Source organism: Neltuma alba, unplaced genomic scaffold, assembly GCF_004799145.2.
Source record: "Neltuma alba isolate B1F8T4 unplaced genomic scaffold, ASM479914v2 tig00012201_pilon, whole genome shotgun sequence".
NCBI classification, from domain to species: Eukaryota; Viridiplantae; Streptophyta; class Magnoliopsida; order Fabales; family Fabaceae; genus Neltuma; species Neltuma alba.
The window spans coordinates 265,388-283,197 of record NW_021636740.1 but is presented as its reverse complement, the minus strand read 5'-3'; the positions used below and the strand labels follow the sequence as shown (position 1 = coordinate 283,197).

The window sequence follows — 17,810 nt, the reverse complement described above, 5'->3', positions numbered from 1 at the left end:
ATATATATTTATATGAAAAATGATCGAGTTGAGTCGGTGAGAATCTAAGATTTTTTTCGCAAAGTCTCGATCCGTTTAGAAAGTTGGAAGTGTTCATAGTAATTTTTTGAAAGAATCATACTATAAAAAATTATATGTTGATTTTATAAATAACAAAATTGAGTATTTTATTATTTTATTTAAACATATTGAAGACCTGAGGCTATTATAGCCATTTAATATTTGATATTTTTTATTTTTATATTGTTTATTATTTAATTTTTGGCAAAAATATTAATTTTACATTATTTTTTTAATATAAATTTATGTTTTATTAACGTGAAACACCGTTAAAGTTGGAATCCAATAATATGAAAATGGTTAAAATATACTCTTAGTCTTTTAATTTTATATAAGGTTTTATTTTGGTCATTTAACTTTAAAAAGTAAATTTTTAATCCTCTAACCCTAAAACTGTTAACAAAAAATGATAATATTGAACTCCTAAATGTTGATAAAATATTACTAAGTGTTGACATATTAGGTTTAATATTCAAAACAACTATGATTGTTACAAAAAATTATTATTTAAGACTAATAATTTTAGGGTTAAAAACTAAAATATAGTTTTTAAAATTAAGAAATTAAAAAATTTTGTATAAAATTGAAGGATTAAAAGTATACTTTAACGTATGAAAATTAATTTTCATGAGTGAAGTTAAAGTAATATAAATATAAATATCTAAATCATTAGATTTATTCTACTTTTATTTTTTTGCTTGAAATCTCCAATATTCCCAGTTCCTAGGATCCAAACAGGAAGCGTCTGTCCTTGCAAGCACTCGATCCGCACTCAAGGACTCCGTTCGCCGCCGGTGGCCACCGTCCCGTGTTTTGGCCGTGCTTTTGCTGCGGGTAACACTCCCCCCCCCCCCCCACTCTTCCTTTTGTGTTAATTTGTGTTTTTTCTCATTCGTAGTCGAGGTTTGAACAAAGGGGTAGCGAAACTGAGGCCGTCGAAGAAGGATGCAAATAGGGGAGATGCAGGGGATGTAAATCATTGTAAAAGGAAGCTGAGTGGGAGATAGAATCATGCGATGGGGAATTAGGTTTCGAAGTATTCTTGCTCTTGTGAGAAATGGGGACCAATGAATCGGGACTGTGGTTCGTAGATGTTATGTGTTAGGTTTGTTAGGTTTTTGTAATTAGGGACTGTGAACAACATAAATGGAGAAGAATGGTTTATTGATGATTGATTTTTTCTATAATAGCAGCAGGGATTTAGAAGATTTTCTAAATCTATTAATGGAAATGTGGTTTGAAAGGGAGGAATAGCTTGTGTAATGGAGTTTTATAGTCATATTTGTTGATTGTTAATTTTTTTCTTTTATATGAAGTTTCTTAAGGCAGGCATATTGCAAAGCATGAATCTGATTGATATACTCCTTTGTTGTATGGTGAATGAGTTCAAATGGTTTCAATTAGGTTTCTGGATGTGTAGGCTACTGTAATTGATTCAGTCAACGAGGCTTTCTATTGCTTAGCTTAATTGTTGGAAGCATTAAGAATATCCATTTGCTGTTTTATGAATTACACAAGCAGATTCACTCTATTACGATTTGGTTGATCAGGGTTTTGGAAATTCATGACAATTTGGAAGGAGTCCTTATACTTTTGCTAATGTAGAATTGGTGTAAAACTATGATGACTAAGAGTAATTAAACCAAAATGAAATTTTGTATCCTTTATTTCTTTTGCTGTGGTTAATATCAAAAATTGCATCTCTATACTTGAGCTTTGATGCCATCCTTAACTCTTGAACATTTTCATTTCACAGAAATTCGGTCAACAGCCTTGCCATAATGGCTGCAATGTTAGCTCGGAAATCACTTCTTGCCCTTCGCTCTCGACAATTGGTGAGATAAATAATTGTGTCCTAATTCAAGAAGAATTGCCTGTCATCGTGCACTCATCTTCTTTATAACCTAGCTGAAAATCAGCTTCTTATTATTTCTAAAATTAAAACTATAATATTTTACACATTTTGTGGTTGTTAGAAAATTTTTTATTTCCAAATCACTCACCCCCCCCTCCAAAAAAAAAAAAACTGCAAGTGCACTTACACTCACATGGAAGGAACGTTTGTGATGGCAAAAATCATTTGCTTCTTTACTTTCATTGAGCCCAAAGTATGGGCAAATTTCTTGCTTCTTCTTTTGGGTTCTAATCCCTTTATATGGCCATTCTGACTTAATGAATCATTGTTATGGTTGATGCTTCTAAATATATGAATTGTTGTTCTTGTAGGCTACTAATATTTAACATGCATTCATCATTTTTATTCTTCATGTTTAGGCTGTGGCAGGTCAAGGGTTGCAAGGTCCCCAAAATTATGGCTTGCAATTAAGTGCTCATTCATACTCTACCAAAAAAGGTTTGTCATTATCCTATTCATGCATGTGCAAATGATTTATGCATTCTCATAGAAACAGTTTTTCATTGTGATTGTCAGTTTATATCTGCTACTCTTGTGTAAATTTGCAAACACTGCGTGATCCATAAACTTAACCTTCTGGTGCAAAAATTGCAGATGATGAAGAAAGAGAGCAACTTGCGAAGGAAATATCCAAGGATTGGAGTTCTAGTAATTATTTGAAAGCCCTGTGTTCTCAGTTTTAGTTTTCTTTTTTTTACTGTCACATAAGTGAATGATTGTTGACGTCAATGGCAGTCTTTGAACGCAGCATCAACACACTATTTCTCACTGAAATGGTTCGAGGTTTAAGTCTGACACTGAAATACTTCTTTGAGAAAAAAGTTACTGTAAGTGTCTTCTAAAGTCATTCTCTGTCAAAGATGTTGTGTGGGATGTAATTACAATCATAATTTCATAATGCAGATAAATTATCCATTCGAGAAGGGCCCATTGAGCCCTCGTTTCCGTGGTGAACATGCACTCCGACGATATCCTTCTGGAGAGGAACGATGCATTGCTTGCAAGCTCTGTGAAGCTGTAAGCTTTTGAAAATTTAGAGCAATAATTTTGAGTTTGACAATGGTCCTTTCAAGTGCATATCAGCAAAATAGCATATATTGTGTGATTGTTTTCTTCCCTGCTTTTTCTTTAAAACTGGACCACCCGGATATGATTGCTATGTAGTACATGGTTATTTTGTTGATGCTGTTAAAAAGGAGATAAAGGCTTGTAAAGGAAAGTCTGGTCAACAAGGGTCTTGATCAAACAAGACCTGAGGTCTGTACTATCCAAAAGAATAAGTCACTAGGTCTCACATGGTGTCTCTGGAAATCTTTGCTGTTTGTTATATATTGACGACAAGTCTGTACATTTTGTCAAAAAGTTTAAGTGCTTATTTTGTCGAATATGTATATTCTTCTATAACATGATATTAACTTTAATTTAATGTGTCTTTCCTCAAGTCTGTCTTTAATAGTATATGGTACTATTGTATCCTTACTCCTTTATACTGGCTTGGCTGCTGTAAAATCTTTGTATAACTTACAGAATGTAATTTTATCAGATATGTCCGGCACAAGCAATCACAATTGAAGCTGAGGAGAGAGAAGATGGCAGCCGTAGGACAACAAGGTGAAAGACCTTCCTGCCTCCCCCACCCCTCCCAAACATACACACACACACACACCACCAGGGGAAAAACAGAAAGAAAGAAACCACCCCTCCTCTCCCTCTAGCCCTTTTTCTGCCCTCTCTGAATTGTCAAGTTTTTCAGGTATGATATTGACATGACGAAGTGCATCTACTGCGGATTTTGTCAAGAGGCATGCCCCGTTGATGCCATTGTTGAAGGGCCAAACTTTGAATTTGCTACGGAAACTCACGAGGTTTCTTCACCCCTTTCATTCTGATTTTTCTAACTGCTGTCTGATAGCATACTGCATGGGATTATTTTTCTTTCTTCCCTCATTCATTATTTTTTCATGTTTAACTATTTATAGGAACTTCTATATGACAAAGAGAAGCTACTTGAGAATGGGGACCGATGGGAAACTGAGATTGCAGAGAACCTGAGATCTGAAAGCCTGTATCGCTGATTGCTCTGTTGTGTTGTTCCTTTAATGATCGTTCCATATTAACTAAAAAGTATTGAGAAATAAAGGATCTGGGGATCTGGGGACGGTCTGGAAAACTTACATGTATTCTGTGTTGCTGCAGTAGCTTGTTATTGAATTAGATCTGCCGTTCCGTTGCTAGTTTATGTACAATTGTTCCGAGACGGACCTCTATGAAATTTTGAACAGGCGATAAGATTTCCCTTATGCAGTTGGGAATTAAGAAATCTAATAAACCGATGTAGCCACTGATTGCTCAAGTTTCATTGATCCCTGCAAGCACTACCACTCAGGATGTGTAAGAGCACTTCCATTTGCTTTGTTATTGCCGTTGTATGCGGACCATTGTGCTGCTCGATATGCATGGTAAGTTATAGTCGCATAGAGAAGGACAAGGCATTGAGTTAAGATGAGTAAGTTTAGAGATGGTCAATTTCTTTCTGAAGGAAAACCAGCGAATGGGTCGATTTTTTCTTCTTCATAATGTCCTTTGTAAAATCAAGTAATCACAAACAGCTGTGAATTTGGCATTATGATCAGAGTTCTTGGTTTTTTTGTGGCAATAAAACCTTGCTGCAAGAAAGTCAGGCTCCATTGCTGGGATGCGTCTATTTTTTGAAAATTGCAAATTCTGCTGATTTTAACAAATGGGATAATTAAACTTTTGATTCCTCCATTTTGTTTCCATAATCAGTTTAGTCATTGAAATGTAATTTTTATCAATCAAATTTTGAAGGTTTCGTGCAAAATTTCATATGTTCATTTGCCCCTATCATGCGAGCAATTTTTTTTTTTGTGGCTATTCATGAAGAGGTTGTTATCCTTGAGTTCGTAGTTTCACCACATATTTAAAATTATGTCTTCAAACCCTAAGATATGATGATTATGACTTTAGAAATTTTGATAAAAACTAAATTTTAGAGATTGAATCAATAATTGAGACAAATTTAAGAGGAATGGGTACAGTACACGGATCAAAAGTAATTACTAAATTTTAATTAGTGAATTTCGTAATGGTAAGTCTCATCTTTAAGACCTGTTAAAGAAACTGAGAAAAAACCCCTTGAAATGACCGTATGGTTTAACATAGAATCAAACTCTTGCTTTCTTCACCGACGTTGCATCATCGTCTATTTTAGCAACCATGTCATTGATTAGATCATCAATCATGTCTTTGTTAACAGGCACATAGCACAGGGTCATGGAGCACATCATCATGTGTCCTAGTCATCACCCAACTCAGTGACCATGTCATAGTAAGTATTCGGGTATTCATCCCAATCAACAAACAGGTCATCATTTTGGCCTAGTCATAATCCACGTCATTAGCCATGTTGCGTATCCTAGCATTGATGTCCTAGTCATTATTCAATTCACTGGCCATGTCGCCATGTCGTCTTCCTTTCTAGCCTTACCAGTTACCGTGATAATCATTATCCTTGTCAGCATCCATGAGGTGACAATTTTTGCCTAATTCTGATGGAACCTTTTTTTTGGTAACAATTCTTTTTTTTTTTTGGTTGCCCATCTAGTCACCGGAGCTTTGGTCCGACTACATTTGGATTCAACCCGCGTCGCGCACCTGACTATGATGGGTGAGTCTCCTAATGGGGATTTCTGCATATGCTGAGGCTCGAATTTGAGACCTCGCTTAAGCGATATAAACTGCTTACACTTGGACCAACCCCCATTGGTTTTTTGGTAACAATTCTTTTTTTTGGTTTTTTTGGTAACAAGTCTGATGGAACTGGTTGTGTGCATTATATAAATGAAGAGGCCATGGGCCCAAAAAAATTTATATGAAGAGGCCCAAATCATTGGCCCGATTCAATGAGAAGCCCAAACATCTGGTATACGTGGCGGGTAACGAGAGCATCTGGTTTTCTTGCTGTTTCAGCTATCGACCTCTTCGTTGCAGACTGCTACGGGGCAACAAATACAGACGCAATCCAATTCTGTCCCTTCCCAGATCAAACATCACAACTTCCCCCTCCAAATTCCAAATTTGGGGTAATGTTACGGTTCCCGCTATTCTGTTTCATATCTGATTTTTGATCGTGTTAGTTCCCTATAGTTTCGTAGTTTGTGCGCCATTTTGTCACTGGTTTTGTTGTCTGGAGAGCAGAGGACCCCCAATATAATTTCAAAGTTCAATTTTTTTTAATGTCTGGTCAGTTCTTTTGTGGCTATTGCCTCTCCTTGATTTTGGCAGCGGAAATGACGCTTTGGTGGACTGTCAAAGTGGGTTTACTTGATTCCTGTCTCTTCCTTCTAAATAAGAGCATGATTAGTGTTAGTATCACAAGATTTATTATAATCTTTGTCGTGTTCTTGTAGTAATAATTGGCATTAGGTTTCGTCTTTCAGTCTTTGTCGTGTTCTTGTAGTAATAATTGGCATTAGGTTTCGTCTTTCAGTTTTGATTTCGTTGGTTCGGATTTAGAAATTCAGTGAAGATTACTTTTTAAGTATAAATAAATTCATGTTAACTATTTTCCTCTCTGTATAAGTTGAAGAACTTTTTGTTGCCCTTCGGTACTGTTTGTCAGTTAACTTGCCTTCTGCTCAGTCACATTCATACAACTGGCTTGTCAATTTTTGTGAGCTATCCTTGGTACTTGAGCCACGTTGTTATTTCCTCTTTCAGGGTGCTTGGACGCTTGATCAACTGCTGTGAAAGTATCTCTATATAATTAAAGATGGTATAGTGGTTGATATTCGTTTCAGAGAAGTCATTTATTACTCTTATTATTTTTTGGGGGTGAAAGGGCAAGCAAAGCTTGAGATAAGTCAAAAGTCAGGGGACACCAGCGTACTTACTTCAATATTGGTTTCCCCATCAAAACAGACAGATGGATCAGTAACAGAAAAGTCATTTTTCTCATCGCATGTCTTGGGCCATTTTATTCCGCAACTTCTTAATATCAATTACTTCAATATTACTGATTAGGCATCATTTCCTTGCAAAATCTCTCTTGACAAGTGCTATTATCTGTGTTAACATATCCATTCAGTCTTATTCATTACTTGTAAACTTTGCAGTTTTTTGAGGGATATGGTTATCATGGGACATCGTTTGAGCAGACATATCGATGTTACCCTGCATCTTTCATCGAAAAGGTCAGCGTTATTTGTAATCTTGGTATTTAATCAGTTGATATTCTCGAGTTCCATGTGCAATCTTTGTATTTAATCAGTTGATAATCTTGAGTTCCGGCTCCAATTTTGGCAGTGTCAAATGTGTTGAATATATTGCTTCTGATGAGCTTAAATCAAAATTCACTTTGAACTCTGGTGGGCATAAATAAAAAGTTCAAAAATGAAGCATTTACCTTTTGGGTAGATGTCAAAGGTTTGGGTGGATGTCAAAGGTTTGGCGTTATTGGGAACATAATTTTAGATTTAATATGGTGAAATGAAGTGGTAGGCGCAGTCATCAAGCAAGCCCTAAGACATCTTGATATAAAACCCAACCATTCCCTCTCATTCATGCATGCTTATGCCGAACATCATGGTTGGAAGTAAAGACTTGGAGGGGCATTGGTAAAGTGGAAGGTTGAAAAACAATAGACCAAATTTGAACAAAGAAAAGCCTGATGATATTAGCTTGTAATGTCATTATTAATCTATAATAGCTAATATGAAAAAGTCGCAGTTTTCTTAAAACCTAGTGCTACTTGAATAAAGTAGAGGCTAATTACTTTCATTCTGTCTTCATTAATCTTGCAGCCCCAAATTGAGAGTGGTGACAAAAGTAAGTTTCTATGTTCATGGAATTTCTAGTTTTTGGATTATCTCATTGTTTTCTTCCTGCTAAAGTCAATTTATTTCTTTTTGTACTTCAGTTATAATGCCTCCTTCAGCCCTTGACCGTCTAGGTTTGTTGTTTCAATTTGATCTTCTTCAATTTTGTCATATGTTGTCTGCTCATCCTGTTCTTTTTCTTTTTGGGGCATCTACTTGATGTGGAAAGGGGGCTAATGTTGAATTTATCTTGCAGCATCTTTGCATATTGATTATCCAATGTTGTTTGAACTTCGGAATGATGCTGCTGAGCGAGTTTCTCATTGTGGGGTTTTGGAATTCATTGCAGAGGAAGGCATGATTTATATGCCATACTGGGTAGGCTTTTAAAAGTAATTGTTTGAGGATATGCTTGTTATAGCTAGTATGGTTCTCTGAGGTTCTATTTTGTTGTGCACTACTCCTTGATTTTTTTGATGCAGATGATGGAGAACATGCTTTTACAAGAGGGAGACATTGTTAGAGTGAAGAATGTGACACTTCCAAAGGGTACATATGTTAAGTTACAACCCCACACGAAGGATTTCTTGGATATTTCCAATCCGAAAGCTATGTGAGTTGCTATATATGCGGTTATGAGATTAGTCATATGTGTCCATTCATATTATCTTTGAAAGACATATCCACGCTGTTTGAAGTAAGTGCAACACATGCTTTTCGTGCCTTGGTTCACTTTTCAAGTCGCCATCCATCATACACCTTTGGTTTTTCATTTAATTTAATTTGCACTAGTTGGTGGATTTTAAAATTTGAAAACCGCATCTGAAACTAACCAAAACTTGGTATACCAATAGTTTGATGATAGTTTACTGAGAGATGAAGTAGCTTTTATTTGACAATACATACAGCCCGACACTCTCACCTACTATGTTGCTACCTCGTCTTTCCCACATCTCTAAGAAAGCTTACCAGGCAGCCGTTTCCTTCCTTGCAACATCTTTACTTCATACTAATTACCTCATTATCTTGCTTCTTCCTGTTGTTGGCTTCTACCGTCCTTTTTTTTGTTGTTTTTTGTATGAAATAAAAATGGGCTTTGAAGCTTTCAGTTCAGGCATTGTCCTTTTGTATTGTCCTCTTAGACGTTAATGATGCTATTCTGTTTCTTAGTATTAACTGTTCTTTTAAAATTGAAACGGACTGGAGTTTGTAATATTATTTGGTACGCCGTTATCCTTTTTTTTTTTTTTTTTTTTTTACACTTTGTTTTTTATTTGACTGTATTTTGCCATGCAGCCTGGAGACAACTTTGAGAAATTTTTCCTGCTTGACTGCTGGAGATAGCATCATGGTGGCATACAACAACAAAAAATATTACATAGATATTATAGAAACCAAGCCTGCCGATGCAATAAGCATCATTGAGACAGACTGTGAGGTTGACTTTGCTCCTCCCTTGGATTACAAGGAACCTGAGAAGCCCACTGCACCACGTTCTGCAAGCAAGGCATCAGACAAAGGTACCATATTGTTCTGTTTAATGTTTGTTTCTACCTTAATCACCCCCGTTTCTCATGGGATGGATTCCTCCTCAGTATTTGTATTTGTTTTCTTTTGGCTGTCTCATTTTGGAACTGTTATTTTCTCTTAAACAAGTTTAGAAGCTTGTAAAATGAATGATTCTGTAAATTGCAAATAATTTACACGTTTTAAAATAAGGAATATCTTTTATATGGTATATTAGGGTTGATATATCTATCTGTCCGTTACTCAAGTGCTGTAGGCTTGAGTTGTATTGGGAGAAGGGCATAGAGAAATTATTCATTTTTTATGCATGGGACCGCTGACCATCTGTTTGCAAGTTGTTAATTCTATTGCTGAAGTGAAAATTGATTTTTCCTTTTTTAGCCTGAGACGAATTGAATCATCTATTGAATCACCTATGTGTAGTAATACCCCATGAGGCCATGCAATATTTGCTATCTTGTTGAAGATTTGAGAACCATTTATTTCTCCTTATAGTTGAGGATGCCCCGGCTGAAACCGAGCCTAAATTCAACCCATTTACTGGAACTGGGAGACGCTTGGATGGAAAACCCTCAAAGAATCCACTTTCTTCAGACTCTTCTTCGGGTTCTAAGGATGGGAGACCTGAGGTTCGAACTGGAAGTCCACTGGCTTCTGCAGCGTCTAGTTCCCAGAGCAATGCTGGTCAATCTCAGAAGAAGCTTGTGTTTGGGTCAAATGCCAACCGATCTAAAGACACTGGAAAGGTAACTTAGGTTCTTCGCATTAGTGCAAATCATTTGCTGATGGTAGTTACGTTTTGGTAATCAACCAGAAAAATTGTTATATAGACCCTGTCTTATAAACGATTCTAAACAATCATGAAGAGACATGTTAGTATGTCAGGCATATCTCAATAGGGCCTCACTTAGCTCCCTTAATAATTTGGCTTGGTTTCGTAATTCAGTTACACCCAAGTTTCTCTGGATCAACAGACTGCTAAATTCTTCATCTTCTGTACTAAGCAGGAAAAAGAGGCGAAACAGGAGCCATCTCAACAGAAAGAAGAACCAAAATTTCAGCCTTTTACGGGGAAAAAGTATTCCCTCCGAGGCTGATGAATATATATGATATGAATTTAACATTTTACAGTCATTTATTTCATTGGATGCTGTGGGGAGCAAAGGATATAGCAGAACTATTTATTGTTTCTTGTGTAATTAATTAAAGGATAGGACCTTAGGATGCCACAAGAGACTTAGAAGCTGGCCTGCTTGTGAAACGCTTGACGAGTCTTTAAGCTAAGCTTTAAAGAATGGTTCATGTTGTGTTGGGTCGCACTAAGCTGCCCACTGCTGCTTTTCTCACATTGATTGGTGAGAGGTGAAGATTGCGTTTCCGCTCTCAAATGTCGTGAAGACTGGGAACTTTGGCAACTCCCTACAATTCTAACAGATTTATCTCGTATATTATAAAATTATCTTTAAAAAGTTCATTCAAACATTCTCTTAATGTGATATCCCAAAAAAGCGATACAGAAATAAACTTTCTGCAGATATTGGTGATATGGTTTGATTAATAATAGATATATTTATGTGTCAAATTACGTGAGTTGGGAGGGTCTTGTATGTGGCTGGGGAAATGGGTTTTGACTTGTTAATAATGAGTTCCATTTTATTAATTAGGTTAAAGTGTATTTTTCATCTTTTAACTTTGTATAAGGTTTTAATTTAGTTTCCTGATTTTAAAAGTATCTTTTTTGTCTTTTAACTTTAAATTTTTTTTTAAAATAATGATATTAAGATCTTAAATGTTAATAAGATATTTTCAAAACTAACATATCAAGTTTAATTTTTAAAACATTCATAATTGTTACAAAAAATATATTGAATCTTAATGATTTTAAGGTTAAACAATCAAATAAATATTTTTAAAGTTAAAAGACTTGTAAAGTTAAAAGACTAAATTTATACTTTAGTCTATCAATTATTTGTGAGCTATTTAATTTGTTTCATACTGTATATTGGTAAAATTACTATAAATATTGACACACCACACGAACACTAATAAAAATTATAAATATATTATTTAGATGTTATAAATAATAAGTTTTATTTCTTATGCTTAGCGTAATATTTGGGAAAATGTGTTTAGTTTTTTTTTTTGGGGTCCAAAAAATGTGTTTAGTTTATATGATAACAATTTTTGATTTATTGTGGTAACTGCGTACTATTATGAAGTGACAAAATGGTTAGCTAACTCAAATGCTTTAAAAGGCAAACTCTTTTTCTTTTATGATGGATTATTTATATTGATTATTATTCAATACTCACGATAGAGTTCGCATTGATTCATTTTCTACAGGTCGATCCGTCAATTTTGAAATACGATCCCATAAAACTTTTTAAAGGTATTTTACAATAAAAAATGACTAATAAGCCAAAAAAAATTTCCAGATGCTACATTCATTTTGTAACCATTTTGAATTAGAAGTCACGTGTTCAAAAATGTGGATTATGAAAGGAAGCTGAGGTTGAAATTTTTTTTCCTCACAAAGATATGCATACAAATGAGAAAATGGCAAAAAAAGACCATGAAATAAAAAAATTACACACAGGGAGGGATCGATTTGTAAATATTGTTGTTAAAACTCGTACGAATATTGTTATGGGTCTTCATTTGCAATTTTACTATTTCAGTGATTTTTTTGGGTCATTTTTGCTATACAAATTAAAAAAGTACTACCTCACCTCAGGTTTTTAATATAAAACTTTATTTGATTTTTATTTTGATCCTAAATATAAAACCCTAATTCACTTTGTCTCTCATATTTATATATTTTTTTTAAAGTAGCCCTTCTAATAATGATAATTTTAGTCAATACACTTGATTAACAAGGATATTTTAAGAAAGACAACACCTATTTAAGACAAATAACTAACTCAACTTACTTCTTAATCTCTTCAAATTAATCAATTGGTTTTATAATTATAACCGGAGGTAGTACCAAATTTGAATTTAACTAGAAGTTTATATTTTGCCCCAAAAAAATTCTTTTATTTTATATTTGATAAATTATTTGGGACTTATGGGGAATAACAACTATCAACTATAAGTATATGTTGATATATTAACAATAAAATTCACAATAATGTAAATATATGATATTTGCTACAAGAAACAATCCTTTCTACAAGTCAATATCTTGAACAACACGACTTTCTTTGCGAGCAGACCCCACCGAAGAAAATAGTACAAATTGGAAGAGCACGATTCGGTGCTCGACTCTCCTCTCGTTAAATTAAACAACAGTTAAATTTCTTTCCACGCGCAGTTGCTTCCCTTCTGGGCTGGACCAAAGAACAACGTTTCACAGAATGAAAGAAGTTAAGCGAGACTTCATCTGCAAGTAACCCTATGCATAAGTTACAAATCCCATCTCCCTTTTTGCCGTTTTATTAGAAGGAGACCACTTAAATTTGCTTCATGGACTCCAAGGATCTGCGCTTCATAACAGACCAATCTGTTTTCTCTATTGTTCGATCGGGGGACCTTGATGGGCTCACGCATATCCTTGACCAGCTGAAAAAGGAAGAATCTTTAGATGGGTTCTCGGTGTCTGATCTCATGTGCCTACAGAACGATGCTGGTGAGACGCCTTTGTACATCGCTGCAGAGCATAATCTCTGCGAGGTGTTCAGCTACTTACTCAAGCTTTGTGACTTGGAAGTGGTGAAGATGAGGTCCAAGTCTGATATGAACGCGTTTCACGTAGCAGCAAAACGTGGCCATCTGGGTATTCCTCTTTTGCGTGTGTGTGTTGTTTGTGTCCTTTTGGTTCTCATAAGTGTCAAATCCTTTGTGATGGCTTATTGAGCTATATTAAATGGCAACATGAAAATATTAATGGATTAGACGGCTTGCCGAGGGCATTGACTTAACTTTCATAATTCAATATTTAATGTTTCTTAATGTTGGTTAATTCGTTTGACATTTAAGGTTAACCATGCAATTTGTCTACTTGAGTCTTGAATAATCAAGGATGTGTCTTCTTTGATGTTATTTCTTCTCTTTCATAATTTTCTTCCCGAAATGCTCAAGTGACAGTGATGAATGCCATGCATTTGATGATCTTAAGTTAACATTACTTACAAAATGACTCTCATATATAAGTTATTATAATACTAGGTTAGTTGCAGTTTGTACGCCAAATTTTATAAGAATACATAAAACAGATTTGATAATTGTTACTGCAATGTTGGTGATAATCGAGGATTTCGATTATGATACACAAAAGTTGTCAATCTTTTTCCAGGTATTGTGAGGGAGTTTTTGCGTACTTGGCCTGAAGTTTGTGAGTTATGTGACTCCTCAAACACTAGCCCCTTGTATTCAGCTGCTGTTCAAGACCATTTAGACGTGGTGAATGCTATCTTGGATGTTGATGTCAGTTCAATGATGATTGTTAGGAAAAATGGAAAAACTGCTCTGCACAACGCTGCTAGGTACGGCCTCCTTCGGATTGTGAAAGAACTTATTGAACGAGATCCAACAATTGTCTGCATCAAAGATAAGAAAGGTCAAACTGCCCTGCATATGGCTGTAAAAGGACAGAGTCCTTTAATGGTGGAGGAGATATTGCAAGCTGATGCCACTATTCTGAATGAACGTGATAAGAAGGGTAATACAGCTCTACACATAGCTACACGCAAAGGCCGTTCACAGGTCAATTTCACATTCCATTGAATCTGAGTTGCACGCTTGTTACCATTTTTGCTTTTTTCTATTAATGAGTCCAATCTTTCCAAGGGTTGTATTGATTGTCTGTGACGGGCTATCTCCTCTACATTATCCTGCTGTAGCTTCTTTACTTCATGCTACTGTGTTTTCCCTTTTTTGATTTCAGATTATATTTTATGTCTTGGCTGATAGGGAAGGGGTTACGTAGATTTAACATGTGGGTTTTTGAACAAACTCTGCATGCATTTATTAATCACCAAACTGTTCTTGAGCTGTACTATTTTTCCTTGCAATGATGTTTTGCTCCTGCTCTTTATGTGTGCCTCAATTCACGCAAGGTTCTCTGTATGTCAGATAGTAAGCCTTTTGCTCATCTACAAAGCTATGGATGTGAACGCCATCAATAATCAGCAAGAAACAGCATTGGATTTGGCAGATAAACTGCAGTATGGAGCTACAGCTTTGGAAATCACGGAGGCCCTTGAAGACTGTGGTGCCAGGTATGCCAGGCATGTTGGGAAAGTGGATGAAGCTATGGAACTCAAAAGAACTGTGAGTGATATAAAGCATGAAGTGCAGTCACAACTCATACAAAATGAAAAAACTCGCAGAAGAGTGTCTGGTATTGCTAAGGAACTGAAAAAACTTCATAGAGAAGCAGTTCAAAACACCATAAATTCTGTCACAGTTGTTGCTGTTCTTTTTGCCTCAATAGGATTCTTGGCTATCTTCAATCTTCCTGGCCAATATATAAAGGATGGAGCCGAGTCAGGGAAGGCTCACATAGCTGATAAGGTTGCTTTCAGATCTTTTTTTCTTCTAAACGCTACATCTCTCTTCATTTCTCTAGCTGTTGTTGTAGTTCAGATCACTTTGGTAGCATGGGACACTGGGGCTCAAAAGCAGGTCGTTTCAGTGGTGAACAAGATGATGTGGGCTGCATGTACGTGTACTTGTGGGGCTTTTCTTGCAATAACTTTTGTTGTTGTTGGAGATCAAACATGGATGGCTATTACCATAACTATTTTTGGTGCACCAGTTCTAGTTGGGACCCTAGCAAGCTTGTGTTACTTTGTGTTTAGACAACATTTTGGAATTAATTTCTGCAGCGGTTCACGTAGACGCATCAAGAGAGCAAGTGGAAGCAAGTCTTTATCATGGTCTTACTCTGCAAAGATATCTGATTTGGAGCGATATGATTCTGACATGGAGAAGATCTGTGCTCTTTAGACCAAATGGTTCATCACAGAACAGCCCTGTTTCTGCCTTAGAACTGGAACTCATCTTGCCGCTTCGAATTTTTTCATGTGAAATTAGTCACGAGAGATCCCTAGGTATAGAACATGAAAGCATGCACTTTTTGGAGGATCTATGTTGAGCAGTTTTACGTGTCTGTCCATATTTAATTTCCCTTTGTTATTTAGTAGGAAGTTCGGTGTGTTTTATTCATCATCAGTGTTGAAGATCAGGACTTGAATTTAGGTTTCTGTATATGAAAGAATGAAAAGGTTGTCCGATGCGTATGCTGTTGGTAGATATGATCTCATGTGAAAGAAAAAGTTCTCAGAGCTTAACATAATCAGTGTCATTTTAAACAAAACTTTAACATGCATCACTCTAATCCTAAGAGTGTTTTATGTCCTATTTATAAATCACATTATTAATTTAAACATATAAATATACAATTAAACTCTTTATTTATTATTCATGGGAACAAGCTAAGTATAGAATATACATTAAATAGGAGTAAAGTTGGAAAGTTATTAAATTTTAAGAAATACTACCTCCGGTCCTAATTATAAGAGCTGATTGATTAATTTGAGGAGATTAAGAAAATAAGTTAAGTTAGTTATTTGTCATAAGTAGGTGTTGTCTTTCCTAAAATATTCTTACTAATCAAGTTTATTGGCTAGAACTACCATTATTAGAGGGATTACCTTAGGAAAAAATGAACAAATATGAGAGACAAAGTGGATTGGGGTTTTATAATTAAGACCAAAATAAAAGTCAAACGAGGTTTTATATTAAGGACCGGAAATAATAGTGAAGATTGTTAAACAATTTTTTTAATGAATTTAATTTTTTTTGGGAGGGGAATATGAAGAAAAGGTTTAGATAATTAAATTCTAGGAACCTGCGATAAAATTCAAAAAGTACTTACAAATGTGCAAATGACAAAAAGATGCATATAAACTCTCTTGTCTCTTCTTTATTTCTTTTTCATTTATCTTTAGATAAGATCGTTTCTTCTTAAAATATTAACAGACAATTGACTGAATAAAAAATTGGTAAGATTATGTTAACAAATGAGTTCATTTACCCTTTTCTAAGAGTAAAGAGTTGGATAAGGGAAAAGGTATATTCTTCCTTTGGTGGTGATAATGAGCTGTTATGCATATCGTCTTTTGGTGTCTTCCTAGTCGTCTGAGAAGGCCAAAAATACTGAGTGCTTTTCATCTCATAATGCAACAACAACACGCAATTCTATGTCTAAAACTATAAGAAAGTTCACCGTAGGATAATTATGCTTCTCACATTTTAAGTAACCAACCATAGAGAAGCACCCAAGGGGCGCCAAGTTAGCGTCGTCATTTTTCTTACGATTGATTAATGATGATAAATCATGGGATGAGCCCCAACACAGAATAAAAAATGTTTAGTCGCACCTCTACATCTCAATGGGCGGCTGTTGGTGACAACGATTTAGGAGTAAATTTATCAAACTGAAACATCGGAAGGAATTTTCTGCTGACTCCGACATGATGGCAATATGCAACTTGGCTTCTATTCCCTTCTTAGTTGTTTTTTCCCTCCAAAATTTTCAATTAATGGAACGGAACATATAGATTAGCAAGCCATCAGAAGCGATGGTGATTTTTCCTGCGGCTGCAACGGCAAAAGCAAATTAATGAAAACAGAAACTTAGAGGGACTGTTTTTCTTTAATATATATATTTAATCGTTTTAACTTTATATAAAATTTTAATATGATTTTTTAATTTTAAAAAATACTACCTCCGGTTCTTAATATAATACCTTGTTTGATTTTTATTTTGATCCTAATTATAAGACTCCGATTCACTTTATCTTTCATATTTATGCATTTTTTTTCTAAAGTAGTCCTTTTAATAATGTTAGTTCTAACCAATAAACTTGATTAGTAAAGATATTTTAGAAAAAACAACACATTTATTATAAATAACTAATTTAACTTACTTTTTTAATCTCATCAAATTAGTCAATTAACTCTAATAATTAAGACTTGAGGTAGTATATTTTTAGCTTTTTACTCTTAAAATCGTTAGATTTAAAGAATAATTTTTTATAACAATCATAATCCTTTTAAAAAAATAAACTTAACATATTAATATTTAAGAATGTTTATTATTAGTTTTAAGATTAAAGGACTAAAATATATTTTTTAAAGTTAAAAGATGAAATTAAAAATTTACATAAAATTAAATGACTAAATATATACAGACACAAAACTACCAGGTTAAATCCAATAATTGTATGGTCCAAATGAAACAAATCTCAAGCACGCCTTTTCCATCCACAAACTTTGGATCTCATGCTCCAAAAAAATTTTAAGACCAAGTGATAGAAAATGTGAGAGACAGAAAAGGCGACTGGAAGGTGACAGTTCCAGTTGAGACTCACATGCTGCGTTAGTTGGCAGGGGTAAAATGTATAACAAAAGGAATTCCACACACCCCCCCCCCCCTTTTTTCCTGAGAGAAACAACGGCAAACG

The 17,810-nt window shown here is 35.0% G+C and overlaps 3 protein-coding genes across 3 annotated transcripts; all 3 read left to right on the top strand.

Moving 5' to 3' along the window:
• Positions 1–775: 775 nt before the first annotated feature.
• LOC114724880 (NADH dehydrogenase [ubiquinone] iron-sulfur protein 8-B, mitochondrial) lies at positions 776–4,338 on the top strand. The gene is made up of 9 exons (XM_028911334.1): positions 776–894; positions 1,817–1,895; positions 2,335–2,413; positions 2,570–2,623; positions 2,711–2,802; positions 2,879–2,992; positions 3,519–3,586; positions 3,729–3,840; positions 3,955–4,338. The coding sequence occupies exons 2-9, from the start codon at positions 1,842–1,844 to the stop codon at positions 4,048–4,050; spliced, it is 669 nt and encodes a 222-aa protein (XP_028767167.1). The 5' UTR covers positions 776–894; positions 1,817–1,841; the 3' UTR covers positions 4,051–4,338.
• Positions 4,339–5,985: 1,647 nt separating this feature from the next.
• Positions 5,986–10,764, top strand: LOC114724874 (ubiquitin fusion degradation protein 1 homolog). The gene is made up of 10 exons (XM_028911330.1): positions 5,986–6,078; positions 6,716–6,770; positions 7,111–7,188; positions 7,798–7,822; positions 7,914–7,946; positions 8,069–8,190; positions 8,295–8,425; positions 9,109–9,332; positions 9,835–10,085; positions 10,347–10,764. The coding sequence occupies exons 2-10, from the start codon at positions 6,768–6,770 to the stop codon at positions 10,434–10,436; spliced, it is 957 nt and encodes a 318-aa protein (XP_028767163.1). The 5' UTR covers positions 5,986–6,078; positions 6,716–6,767; the 3' UTR covers positions 10,437–10,764.
• Positions 10,765–12,656: 1,892 nt separating this feature from the next.
• On the top strand, positions 12,657–15,632 carry LOC114724873 (ankyrin repeat-containing protein At2g01680-like). Its single transcript, XM_028911329.1, has 3 exons — positions 12,657–13,114; positions 13,634–14,043; positions 14,413–15,632. The coding sequence occupies exons 1-3, from the start codon at positions 12,805–12,807 to the stop codon at positions 15,286–15,288; spliced, it is 1,596 nt and encodes a 531-aa protein (XP_028767162.1). The 5' UTR covers positions 12,657–12,804; the 3' UTR covers positions 15,289–15,632.
• Positions 15,633–17,810: the final 2,178 nt, after the last annotated feature.